General features: G+C 42.7%; 1 protein-coding gene across 7 annotated transcripts in view; it reads left to right on the top strand.

The window, feature by feature from the left end:
- Positions 1-13,474, top strand: part of HIVEP3 (HIVEP zinc finger 3) — a 617,086-nt gene that overhangs the window by 543,050 nt on the left and 60,562 nt on the right. For all 7 annotated transcript variants that reach the window (XM_074305463.1, XM_074305462.1, XM_074305461.1 and 4 more), the window contains one exon: positions 7,660-7,805. In XM_074305463.1, coding sequence (XP_074161564.1) covers positions 7,660-7,805 — 146 coding nt within the window. The remainder of the gene's footprint in view (positions 1-7,659; positions 7,806-13,474) is intronic.

Here is a 13,474-nt window from a genome sequence, read left to right as displayed (position 1 = left end):
GCCCTGAAGTCAGGAGGACCCGAGTTCAAATCTGGTCTCAGACACTGAACACTTCCTAGCTGTGTGACCCTGGGCAAGTCACTTAACCCCAGCTTGGGGGAGGGGAGGAAATCTGATTCTTGATAAAGCACTTGTATTTTTTTTTATTTAAAAAATCTGTTTAATTTGAAAAGCACCTATTCTCTCTCCTTCCCACTGCTTCTCCCCCTATTCCAACCATTGAACAATAAAATAAATCAATAAAATTCTCATAACAAATATGCTAACTCCAACAGAACAAATTCCTCCATTGGCCATATCCTAAAATGTGCCCTTCATTCTTCATTTTTAATTATAATTATTGCCTCTCTGACAGGGGAAGAGTTCAATGTTTCCTCATCAGTTCTTAGATTTATGGCTTGTGACTAGGTAGAGAAGAGTTTTCCCAAGTCTCTCCAAGTAGGGTAGTGTTTTTTTTGTGTGTGTATTTTTTATTTTTGGTAATATTGTCATAACTTCACTCTGAGTCAGTATGACATAAAGGTCTTCCCAGTTTTCTCAGAAATTGTCCATTTCATCATTTTTTATGGTGCAATAGCAGCTCATTACATTTATATAACACATTTTTTTTTCTCAGCCATTACCCAATAGATGAGTACCCTCGGAGTTTCCACTTTTTGGCTTCTACAAAAAAGAACTACTATAAATATTTCTGTATGTACGGGTTTTTTCCTGCTTTCTTTGATCTCTCTAAACCTAGGCTTCACAGTGGTCTCACTGGTTTGATATCACAAAGACTTTTGGGGTATGGTTCTAAATTACTTTCCAAGTGGCTAGGCTTGTTGCAGTTCCACCAACAGTGTACCAGTAGTGTACTTGGCTTCCCACAGCTCTTCTAACATTCATCATTTTCCGCTTTTGTCATCTTTGCCAATCGGATCCGTGTGGGGTGGATCCTCAGAGTTGCTTTAATTTTTATTTCTCAAATGATTAGAGAACAAATATACCTATTTTTAATTCCGGAAAATTCCATTCTCCATGACCTTCACACAGGGGTTTATGTTGTAATAAATCATCTTGCTGTGTATCACAGGAATGATTCAGAATCTCCAGTGTGGAATAACCCAGGGGAGTACAATGTTAAAACCTGCTTAGAGGCCCAGAAATGCCTTGTCCTGGCCCTGCTGGTCAGAAGCAAATGCTTTCAGCGACCCCTGGTCTATTCATACGGGAACCATTCAAAGATGAGCTCCTTCCTTTTTGTTTTTCCACGAGCATCTCTTTCCTTTTTAAAGAGCTTTGGAAGGTGAGGGCTCTTTGACACTGCCTGTGAACGCCATCCTGAGCACTTCACGGGTCAGCGTCACGTTATTCCCAGGTTCCAGTGGCTAGGCCATTCGTGATCAATTTTTTAATAAGGAATGAGCCCATAAAGTTAGAGAAGGCGGGAAGCCTCCTGTCTTGCATGGTGATGAAATGATGTATTTGTATCTTAAAAGTCATAGTCAAGAGGACCTTTAAAGGCAAAAACAGTCCAGGAGGGCCAGCCAGCTCTTTCCCACTGCCCCTTTGTCCTATCACAGGTAAGACTAATTATTATCTAGATAGGTAGAAACTCCCTAATCTCTTTTGATGCTGCCTTCCCAGTTCCTTGGCTCTCTTCTGGGGACTAATCCCAACAGGATTCATTCGTGACGGTCCCTTTCTTGAGTTTGTCACTTCGGTGTGGTAGCCAGAAGTAGATATAGTACTCCCTCCAGGTGTGGTCTGACTAGGACATTGATATAGCACTGCCCTTTCTTCTGGAGCCCAAAAGACAGCATTACAAGCAACAGAGCATCTAGAGTGAATGGTCCCATTGTCCTCACATCTAAAATCACAATTTTATATACCCAGACTGTCATCGAGGGAAATGGAGAGTGTTTAACCTGGAGAAAAGAGGATGAAGAGGAGAAATGAGGTCTGTCTTCAAGTATTTGAAGCTAGGCCACATGAGAGAGGGATTGGATTTATTCTTCTCTGAGCCCTTCAGGGCAGAATTAGGGATAGTGAGTGTGGGGGCAGCCAGGTGGCGCAGTGGAAAGAGCACCACCCTGCATTCAGGAGGACCCGAGTTCAAATCTGGTCTCAGACACTTAACACTTCCTAGCTGTGGGACCCTGGGCAAGTCACTTAACCCCAGCCTCAGGGAAAAAAAAGAAAAAAAAAAGAAGGGGATAGTGGGTGTGACATACATGGTAGCCAGCTGGGATCCACAGAAGAATAAAGCTCTCAACAGTTTGAAATAGTTGAGATGTTTCAAAGTAACCTGGGCTGCCTGAAGTGAACTCCCTATCACTGGAGGTCTTCAAGGGGAAGGTGGAAGACCACTGATTGGGAATCTTATAGAGAAGATCCCCAATCACAGATAGAAGATAGACAAGATGAACCCATGCTTGGATCCTTTTCAACTAAGAGTCAGTGTATCTGTGGCTGAGTTCCTGCACCCTGCCCTAGAGCATGCTTTTGTCTTTTTTTTTTCTTTCTCTTTTCCCTTTTGTCTTTTTTCTTCCTTTTCTCTTCTTCCTCTCCCTTTCTCCTTTTCTTCCCTTCCTCTCCTCCCTTCCCTCTCCTCTTCCTCCTCAATAGAATATCCCCATATTGTCCAAGGGCAGGAACTATTCCCAGACTCCATCCCCATTGCTAACTGATATGGGAGCTTTCACCTGCTCCCCTTCTGACCTATCTTATTTATCCTTTGTCTAACTCACAGTATGGGGCTCAGCACACTGGTGCCAGATTTAGTGCAGACCCCTCGATCAGCTTTGGTCCCACTGAACTTCCAAACTTAAGTGACCCACCTCAGCCTCCTCTGGTAGCAGGGACCCCAGCCATGTAATGCCATCCCTATCCCTTCAAGTTTCCAGATAGATCTACAGGGAAAGAGCGATTTCTTTTTCTGTTATGGACTGGAATAGAAGTAGATCTCATTTAAGTTATCCAGATGCAGAGCCATAGGGATCAGACCTGGAAGATTCAGAACTGTCCCCTCCCTTCTTGGTGTATCCTTCTGCATCTGATCCTGACTCTGAAGAGACCCCTGAGAATGTGTGAGTAGGTCTAAGTAGAGGAAGATTCCGGATCCCAGAACCAATGATTTATTCTTCATTCAAAGCAGTGCCTTTTACAGAATGTTAGAAAAAGACAGCTATTATTCATCAAGCCACAGAATATCAGCTATTGAAAGGAACCTGATCCACCCCCCACCTGAGCAGTGACAGTCCCTTTTATTCCACTTGGAACAAGTGCTTCTCATTGATCTTCTACTTCTGGAGACCTCCCTGCCTCCCAGTGTAGCCCATCAGACTGCTGGACAGCTCTTTGGTAGAAAAGTGGGGTTTTGCCCTTTAAGATAAACTGAAATCTGCTTCTATAACTTCCATTCTTTACTTTGCCCTGCTCTCTTGATATCAAACAGAACAAGCCCAATCTTTTACCCAGTAATTATGTCACTCTTTCAGCCTTCTCTTCTCTGAGCTAATAATCCCCAATTGCCTTGCCTGAGACTCATTATGGCACTGGATCTCTCGTCTCCTTATCATCCTTCCTCTGTACATCCTCCAGTTGTCAACATCCTTCCTATAATGTATCATCCAGAGCTGAACAGGGCATTCGAAATATGGCCTGAACAGGGCAGAAGAAGTGGAATGAACACCTCTCTCAATCTGGATGTCGGGCCATGTAAGGGCCAACATGTTGGCTTTTTCTCTTGCTGTGCCCCACTGTGGATGATGATGAGTTTACCAGTCTCTTTCCTGTGCTCTCCTCCCTAGTCCCACTGGGCATCTATCATCTTATTCTTTTGCAGTTGAATTTTTTTTAACTCATCTTCCATTTTCTTTCTTTTTTAAAAATTTTTTTAAAATTAATTTTTATAATTATAACATTTTCTTTGACAGTACATATTCATAGGTAATTTTTTTACAACATTATCCCTTGTACTCCCTTCTGTTCCAAACTTTTTCCCCTCCTTCCCTCCCCCCCTCCCCTAGATGGCAGGCCTTCCCATACATATTAAATATTTTATAGTATATCCTAGGTACAATATATATGTGCAGAACCGAATTTTGTTGTTGTTGTTGTTGCAAAGGAAGAATTGGATTCGGAAGGTAAAAATAATCTGGGAAGAAAAACAAAACAAAACAAAAGCTCACAGTTTACACTCAATTCCCAGTGTTCCTTTTCTGGATGTAGCTGATTCTGTCCATCATTGATCAATTGGAATTGGATTAGCTCTTCTCTATGTTGAAGATATCCACTTCCATCAGAATACATCCTCATACAGTATCATTGTTGAAGTGTATAATTATCTCCTAGTTCTGCTCGTTTCACTCAGCATTAGTTGATGCAAGTCTCTCCAAGCCTCTCTGTATTCCTCCTGTTGGTCATTTCTTACAGAACATCATCTTCCATTTTCAATGATTTTTAAAAATTTCAGCTCATTACTTTTTTAGATCTCAATTCTGCTATTCACTTTACTAGTCACAACCCGCTTCATGCCATTTCCAGATCCCAAAGCATTCCATCGATATGCTTTCATTTAAGTCACTGATGAAGAAATTAAACTAAAGAAGGCTAGGAATAAGACCCTAGAGCACTGCTCTGCTTAACTCCTTCAAGACTGGCAGAGATCCATTAATCTCTTCCTTGGTATCAGTTATGCAACTAGTTACAAATCCATTGTATGCTGTCTATCCCACATCTCCCCATCTTCTCCACAATGGTACAATAATAATTATAATAATGATGATGATAGTAATAAGTGACCTGACTTGCTAAAAATCCAGGTGCATTCTTAAAACTCAGTTAAAAAGAGAAATAAGGTGAACCGGCATGCCTATCTCTTGATGAACCCATAATGATCATCGTGTCCCTCTCTAAGTGTTCATAAATGAAGCGCCCAATCCAATCCACCCAGAGAAGATGGGGAGATGTGGGATAGATAGCATATATAATAATAATTATATTAGGCCCTCTTACGCTGTGACTTTCAAAGATTAGATGAATGAAGCATAAGTTTTGACAGGTTCTTCTGAACTAGAAGGACTCTAAACATGGCTGGCCAATAGATTATACACCTTCTGCTCAAGATGCTGCTTAATTCTGAAGAAATTCATTACTAATCCAGTATCCAATCCAATAAGCATTATCTTGCACATGACTATATGCAATATTCTATGCTATAAATGTGAATACGAAGGCAAACTGAGCTTACATTCTACTAGAGGATTATTTCCTCCATAATTCCTTTTCTTGGACATCCTCCACACATGAAGACCCTATGGAAAGGCTTCAACCTGCTTCAGTTCAGGGAAAATCCACACTGATGAAACTATAGACCTGGATTTACTTAGAAAGCAAGCTCCTGGAGGGCAGGTCCTGTGTCATTTTCATATCCCTAGCACTTAGAACAATGCTTGGACACTTAATACGCACTGAAAGAAAAACTTCATTGGATCACGAAGTCAGTATTATTTTTGTACTTACTTCATGACATCAGGATGCTGTGATTTTGTTGGTGTGGGCATTTTTTCCACTTCCAGCCTTTGAGTGATGCTGTAGCTAAAAGAAGTCCACTCTTTACCTGGTGATGAACACCGCTACACTTCTCTAAGCTAGTCCTTGGATGATAGACACACATTCTGTCTTGAGAGCCTTATCTGAGCTTGTCCATCTTGGTAGGACAGCATTTAAAGCTCTGTACTGGTATGGCCAGAAATCCAGGGTCATCTCTCAGCCAGTCCGTCAACAAGTATTTATTAAGCACCTACTATGTTCCAGACATTGTACTAAGTGCTAGATAAAGGGCATTTATATATTGCTCTAAGGGTTTGCCAGGGCTTTACAGATAATTTATTTTGTCTTTACAACAATTTACAACAAATCTGTCTTATTTTTGTATCCTTAGCGCTTAGAACAGTGCTATTTTCATTATACCCACTTTACAGAAGAAGTCATTTTTCCAGAATGATGGCTACTAAGGATGTAAGACCAGATTTTAACTAACGTCTTTCTGACTTCATTTATACATATCCTTAATGAAGGAATTATATAACCTTTAACATGTTTGATCCTCACAACTATCATATGAGGTTAAATAGGATCAACATTATTTTACCCATTTTACAGATGAAGCAGGTAGAAGTTTTCCCAAGGTCCCCTGAAGCAGACCCAGGGGTCCACCCATAGTTCCACTCCTTTTCTTGTCCACATCTAGGGCAGCTAGCTTTTTGCCCAAGTCCCGCCTAGGCTTCTCACAGCTTCCATGGAGTAGAGGTATACTCTGCCTTCTTTCAAAGCTATTGATTTGTTGTCATTTAGTCATTTTTCAGTTGTGTCTCACACTTGTGACCCATTTGGGGTTTTCTTGGCAAAGATACTGGAGGGTTTGGCATTTCCTTCTCCAGCTCATTTTACAGATAAGGAAACTGAGGCAAAATTATGTGAGTTGCTCAAGGTCATACAGCTAGTAAATCTCTGAAACTGGATTTGAACTCCTGAAGAGGAATTTTCCTGATTCCAGGCCTGGCACTCTGTGCAATATGATGCCCCCCAGCTTCCCATTGATTGTTACTTTAGTGATGGGTAGTGTAATAGCTTCACAATTCCCCCAGGATCCCCATTCCCTCTAGCTATTTGTAAAGGTGATCTTTCAGAAAAATCTTGGAGTCACTTCTCACCTCCTATCACCAACTTACTCTAGTTACTCAGGTCCAGCCTCTGGGGACTTTTAATCTCCAAACCAGAAGGCCTCTCACGCTAGAATCCTGCAGGCTGCCTTGATTATTAGATGAAGTATTAGTATTAGGTGAAGATGTCGATGGATTTATGATTGGTGGCACAATGGATCAAGAACCGAGTTCAAATCCTTCTCCTATAATTAAATACAACTTCCATGGGACAGACAGTAGTTATGAGGCACAAATGTAAAAACTCCAGAACTGACAGAACTTCGATGCCCTTTCTCTCGTGGAATCCTCAAAAAGCTCCTCAATTTGTATAACATTTCTCCTAAGCTCCTGAGGTCCGTTCTTCACCACAATTCAGATATTTAACCTGGAGAAGAGAAGCCTTGGGGAGAGGAGCATGACAGCCACCTTTGAGTATCTGATGAGCAATAGCATAGAAGAGCTCTTGCCATTTTTCTGTTTGGACCTATGTGGTAACTATGTGATTTTATGAAAGTCAACTTAATCTCACTCAACCTCAGTTTCCTCATCTGTAAAATGGGAATAACATTAGCACTTATCTCCCAAAGTTGTTATAAGGGCCAAATGAAACAAAAACAAATACACACACACACATATAAGATGTATATCTATATCTATATCTATTACAAATAATAGATATAGATATATAGTAAACTTTTAAGTGTTGTGATAGCCATGATGATGATGACGAAAGACTCTCAGCATATTTTCTAATTCCACCAACAGGACATACTGTGTGTCTAGAGCTAATCGGGGACTGACTTCTTAATTCTCACTAGGTCATTGATTTTGCTTAGAGTTGCCAAGTGTACCAAGGTCTGCTGTCCTTGGCTTCCTTTGCACTCCGTGGCTTTTGCATTTCTGATTGAATAAGCAGGTGGTGTCTGCACCTGGAAACTTAACAATCTTTGTTATTTCTCTGGTGCTGCAGGCTCATCTGCCTTCGATGGTCTCCAGCGAGGGTCGGAAAGATCTAGCTCGAACCAAGAAGGAAGAGGAAAAGAGAGGGAAGCCTGAGGAGGATGCCCCTGTCTCCAAAAGAGGGGAGCCAGCGAGGATCAAAATCTTCGAAGGAGGGTAAGATGCTGATTTTTCCTGAGGCTCTCCCTGTGGAGGGGAGATGCACTCTGTCTTTGATGTGGATTGGGGGTGGAGAGGAGGAGCCTGAGTCTGGCCAAGGTTTCTTGTGGAACTGGTACTCAGAGGTTCCTTTCCAAACAACACTGGTACGTGGTTGCTGCTGCCCGCCTCCATAGGCTTCCTGGGCTTCCAATGTTTCCGCTTTCAGCAAATCTCAGGAGGGCTTCCTGTTAGGCCGAGTATGGAGAACAGCTAGATTCTGGCCATGGGGGTCACTGCAGGGGGACAAGCTACCTTGTTTGTGCCTAGTACTGCTCCCAGATTTCACCATCACCTGTAAATTGGGGGGGAGGGGTGGTACCAGCCTTCTGGATGGTTTAAGATAAAAGGGAAAGACGGGCTCTGATGGCCATTTCCATGAAAGTGGCTTCTCTGGCCAGCCAAAGATTAATAACTTCGGTTGCCCCAGTGGCAACTTGAAAACCTTGAGAAGAGATTTCCAATACCCAATTCTCTTTGGGGGACACTGTCCACTCATCCATGGGATTGTTAAACATTTGTGACTTTGAAAATGTGACAATCCAAATGTCTCAAAATGTCTCCTTCATTTCTCTTCCAAAGTTTGGAAGGGCATGTCTCCCCAGAAGGGATTGAATAATGTTTTCTCTTAGTCCCCTATACATGACTGAGAGTATTTGTTTATCATTTAATGCAGAGACTCCACTTAGGGTATGGTTATAAAGAGTATTTGGTCAATAATTATATTATCCTTTTGAAATCAATTGTTTATTTCTTATATTCCTAAGCATGGGTGAATTCTAGATTTTATGACCTATAATACTGAATAGGCTGCATACAAAGATTGATTGAAACCCAGGTGCAGGACCGCTATGCCTTAAGGATTCTGGGTGTCCATGAGTTGACCCCTCTTGGAACACATAGTATCTGGTACCATTACTGCCATCCCTTGCCCATCCCTGTATACATAAGCTAGCCCATAGTCCAGATCAAAGGACTGACTGTCATCTCAGTGGAATCTAATTAGATTGCTTTATTAGTATTTATCATGTGCGTAATAGACCCCAGGATGGAGAAATACAGCTCATAATGAAGCACCACGTACTTGGTACAATCGTTATGAGAGAACAAAGAGGGGTGAAAGAGTAAGGGTCAGTAGCTAAGCTCATTCACATCATTGTTAGAAGGTCACAAACCTCTGGAAATGTCCATGCCTTACTCATTGAGGCTGGATACCCTTGTACTGCATTGCTGTTGGGCAGAGTTACCCTCATATGTCTTGGCAGAATGAGCACGGCCATCTCTCGTTCTCCCTGTTTGTTTGAAGATCCACATGGGAAGGCCACAGAATGGCTCTGATGTACCTCACCTGGGCTTTTGGGAGGATGGAGGATGTTCCAAATGAAGTCTTGTCTCCCGAGGGGTAGTTAGGTCCGTGGTCCAGAGGGTGTGATGGATGGAGTAACTTCCCAACCTTCATATCTCAGGGACTTTAGAATGGCAGAAGGCAGCAGAGGATATCCTTGTGGACATGATGAGAGATGTCTTTGTTTCTGCCTTAAGAACTCCTCCTCCAGGCTGCTATTATCCTCATTCTGCCATTTTTCCATAACACACAGAACCTCAGTCAGGAGAAAGCTCTACCCCTCCTTCTCCCAACTCTATAAGCACAAATCCTGTGCTCCTGGACTAGTTCTCTCTGACTTCTCTTTCTCCCAAGTCTTTGCTAGTTCCTCTACTCCTGCCATAGATATACTGTAAGAGCCCCTCTCTAGGAATCCTCGATTTCCCCTCTGCTCCTACAGTTTCTGCTGTCACCTTCAATGGATCTCTTTCCCGGTCTCCATCTTCAGTGCTTGCTTTCTGGTTTCATATCCCCAGATGGCTGCATCTTAGTGCAAATGTCCGCCATCCCAGAAACTTAGCTCCCTAGGGCTGAGTTCATCATCTAGAAAGAACAACAATGAAAAGTGTTCTTGACCTGAAGTCCAGTAACCTGGGTTCAAACCTCAGCTCTGCCATTTTCTGACTATGGTCAGGTACAAATCATTTTATCTCTTTAATCTCCTTATAAAATGAAGTTAATAACATTTGTCACTCTTGGAGCATGGTAGAGATGTGAGTTGTTGCAGTTCTTTCCTCCCAACTAGCAGGGATCCCTTCCAAGTGGCCTTTCCAGCTGGAGATCTATGACTTTATGGCCTTGGAGCCTTGTGGACCTGATTCCATGTTATGATCAGTAGCCCTAACTTTCTTCCCCTTATCAACTTTCCAACCTTGCAACCTCTCCTGATTCCTTTCCCTGTTATCTCTTTACTTCCCCCATCTAATCAATCTCTGGATTCTACCCACTTTTTCTAAGGCCAGTCCTTCTTTTCTGTATCTACTCTCACTTTCTAGGCCATTCACTTCTTCCTCATCTCCCAGGTCTTCTCTCACCACCCACTCTAGACACTGAGGGCTCATCCTCCTCGAACATGGTTTTTTTCATCTCACTTCTCTGTAGTCAAAATTTCACATGGACAGGATTTCTTCTTCCTCAAAAAAAAATCTAAACTCCTCAGACTTATTTTCAAACCTAAATTTCAACTGCGTGACTTCTAACCTTATTTCTAGTAAGACTTCCAGTCGAGCTGCATCTGCCTGCATCTTTTGTACTGAAGCTGCCACTAAAGCTGGCATTGAGCAGTGCCCCTTGACCCACTTGAAATGGTTCGCTTCACTTTGACCTCCTTTCTAGGTACAGTTTCTCTACCTAGATCATATGATTAATTTATACCTCTTGTCATAATGCTTTTTGCAAGAGTCCTTTGTTTGGGGAGAGCAAGTTACTTAGTCAACCGACAAGCATTTATTAAATGGCTCACCATGAGCCAAGCACTGTGTCAAGTACTGGGCATACCAAGTCTGCCCTTTAGAAACTTAATTCTAATAGGGTAACACAACACATAAAAGGGGAGCTAGAAAGTGTTAGGAGTGAGGGAAGAGGATAGAAAGTCTCTACGTGGGATGATGGTGGCTGAGTGCAGAGAAGAAGGGATACTGGGTCTGATGTCCTTCCCCAGAAAGGAGGTTCCAAGAAGAATTCAGCAATGAGAGAAGAATCCCAGATAGGGAAAGCAAGTCTACTTATATGTTCTGTTGCCCTTATATATTACCGTCTCTCTTTGAGGGAAAGAACAGTTCAAGTCTGCTGTCTCTTATGTCCTCCTGTGACAGGACAGGGTTAAATAGTCAGCACTTTAAGGCAGCTAAGCATGCAAAGGATGGCGTGCTGGCCCTGGAATCAGGAAGACCTGAATTCAAAACTGACTTCAGAAGCTTAATACCTATGTGATCTCGAACAAGTCACTCCACTTCTCTCTGTCTTAGTTTCCTCAACTGTGAAATGGGGGTAATAAATGCAGCTACTTCCCAGGTCGTTGTAAGGATTAAATAGGATAATATTTGTAAAGCCCTTAGCACAGTACCCGGCACAAAGGAGAGCTGTATAAATGCTGGCTATTCTTATTGTTTGGCAAGTGCTGTTGACCAACATACCTGGTTGAAAGAGATAGATGGTGTTGGTTCCAGAAAGTAGTGATCTCTTACAGCCAGTGGTCGTTACAAGCTTGTAAGAGGTGGAGAAGGTATCCTAGGATAAGATGCTATTGTAGAAACCAAATGATGACTTACTGACCCACACGCTATGTTCCACTCCCACATTCTATTAGTCAGCAGAGGGCTCGTGAGTCAGTGTCTGTGATAATGTAGTTCTTAGTCTACACTATAATAATCTTAGTCTACACTGAAGCAGAGCTTCCAGGAATAAGGAAGTGCTCGTATCACTTCCCTCTGCCCTGTTCACACCTCCTAGAATATTAGGGACAGTCGTCGGCACCATGTTTTTTAGGACTCTGGTAAGCTGGAAAGGATTCAGAGGACAGAAATAAAAAAGACCAAGAATCTTGAGTCCCTTGAGAGTGAGGTTCAGTTAATTTTCCCTGAAAAAGAGAAAACTCGGAGGAAATCTGATAGTTGGGCAGGTGTCTTAGAGTCTTCCAAGTACTGTCAGATGGAAAAAGGATAGATTTGTTCCGTTTGGCCCCAGGCAGGGAAATAGAACCAGGGCAGCGATGTTACAAATGGGCCAATTTAGGCTTGATATTAGGAAAAGCCTTCCTACAGTTAGAACTCTAAGTGGAAGGGCTGCCTCAGGAGGAAGATGCCGGGTGATCTTCAAACAGAAGCTGGAGAATCTTTTGCCAGTCATGTTATGGACAGACTGAACTTGGGGATGGCTTCCAACTCTACCAGTTCTATAATTCTCTGCTGTCTAATCTGTTAACTTGGCCCTTGACTAAACACTGCTCTTAGTTCTGTCAATCCTTCTTATTTAGCAGCATCTCTAAGTATTTAACTTGGCATCTCTAAGTATTTAAAACAGTGGTCCTCAAACTTTTTAAAGAGGGGCCAGTTCACGGTCCCTCAGACTGTGGGAGGGACGGACTGTAGTAAAAACAAAAGCTCACACTCTGTCTCCGCCCCTCAGCCCATTTGCCATAACCCAGAGGGCTGCATAAACCTCCTCAGCAGGCGTGTGGGCCATAGTTTGAGAACCCCTGTTGTTCAGAAGAGCAATTAGGCTAGTTGTCCTTGGCCCCTAAGTGGGAGGCGGGATGAGAATCCAGAGTAAAGTCTGATAAAAAGGAAGACTTCCTTATAGCTCAGGATCCCAAAATATAGCATGGGTTGCCTTGAGAGACAATCCTCTTGCAGCAAGAGCTGTGTGTGTGTAAAGGGGACTTTTGTTCATTTAGAGGTTGGCTCAGGGGGCTGCTTCGGTCCCTTCCAGCACTGTGATTCTGTCCTTCTGGCTGGGCCCATGGGTGATAAGGCACGCTGATGACAGCTCAGCCTGTGGTGAGGCAAGGGGAGAAGGAGAAGTCTAGATCTCTAATCTAGCAATTAAGCAATATGACTTCTCTAAGACTAGATTTGCAGCCACTTTCTAGACTGTCTGCCAGAAATGACAAGGGGAAAGTCATTCCCTTCTTGAGAGCTCATATTTCTTATCTGTAAAATGGGGTGATGGGAGAGAGACACTGGACAATTTGAGATTCCTTCTAGCTTGAAATAATGGGATTCTGCGAAAGATAGGGAAGCAAGAGGAAAAATGGATGGGAAGGTTTTTTTTTTTTTTTTTTTTTTTTTTTTTTTTTTTTTTTTTTTTTCAGTTAAAAAGTAGTCTTCCATATAGAAATCCGTCCCCAACTTGGAACTTCAGCTTACTTCCTCCTTTTCCCCACACGGAGACCAGTGGCAACTAGATTCTTGGCCACAATTTACCAACTCCCTCCCTCAATCTCTCCCCAATTCTAAGTGCTCTTCTCGAGCCACTAGTTCCTTTGCTTACAGTGATTGGAATAGCTGCCCCTGCTCCCTACCTGTTCCCTCTAGTTGTTTGTAAAGGTGGGGTCTCAAATAAGTATGTCTCAGACAAGAGTCTGTGAGTCAACTCTCATCCTTGGTCACTGACTTACCTGTGGCTCTACTAACTCAGGACCAGCCCCTGGGGACCTTCAGCCTGCTACAACAGATGCAGACCAGAGGGCCCCTACACCAAGATCCTGCTCTCCCGAGAATACAAAGACCATGGTGGCTCTGTC

This window comes from Sminthopsis crassicaudata, chromosome 3 (assembly GCF_048593235.1).
Source record: "Sminthopsis crassicaudata isolate SCR6 chromosome 3, ASM4859323v1, whole genome shotgun sequence".
In the NCBI taxonomy this organism is placed as follows: Eukaryota; Metazoa; Chordata; class Mammalia; order Dasyuromorphia; family Dasyuridae; genus Sminthopsis; species Sminthopsis crassicaudata.
This window is presented reverse-complemented; position numbering and strand designations above follow the sequence as displayed.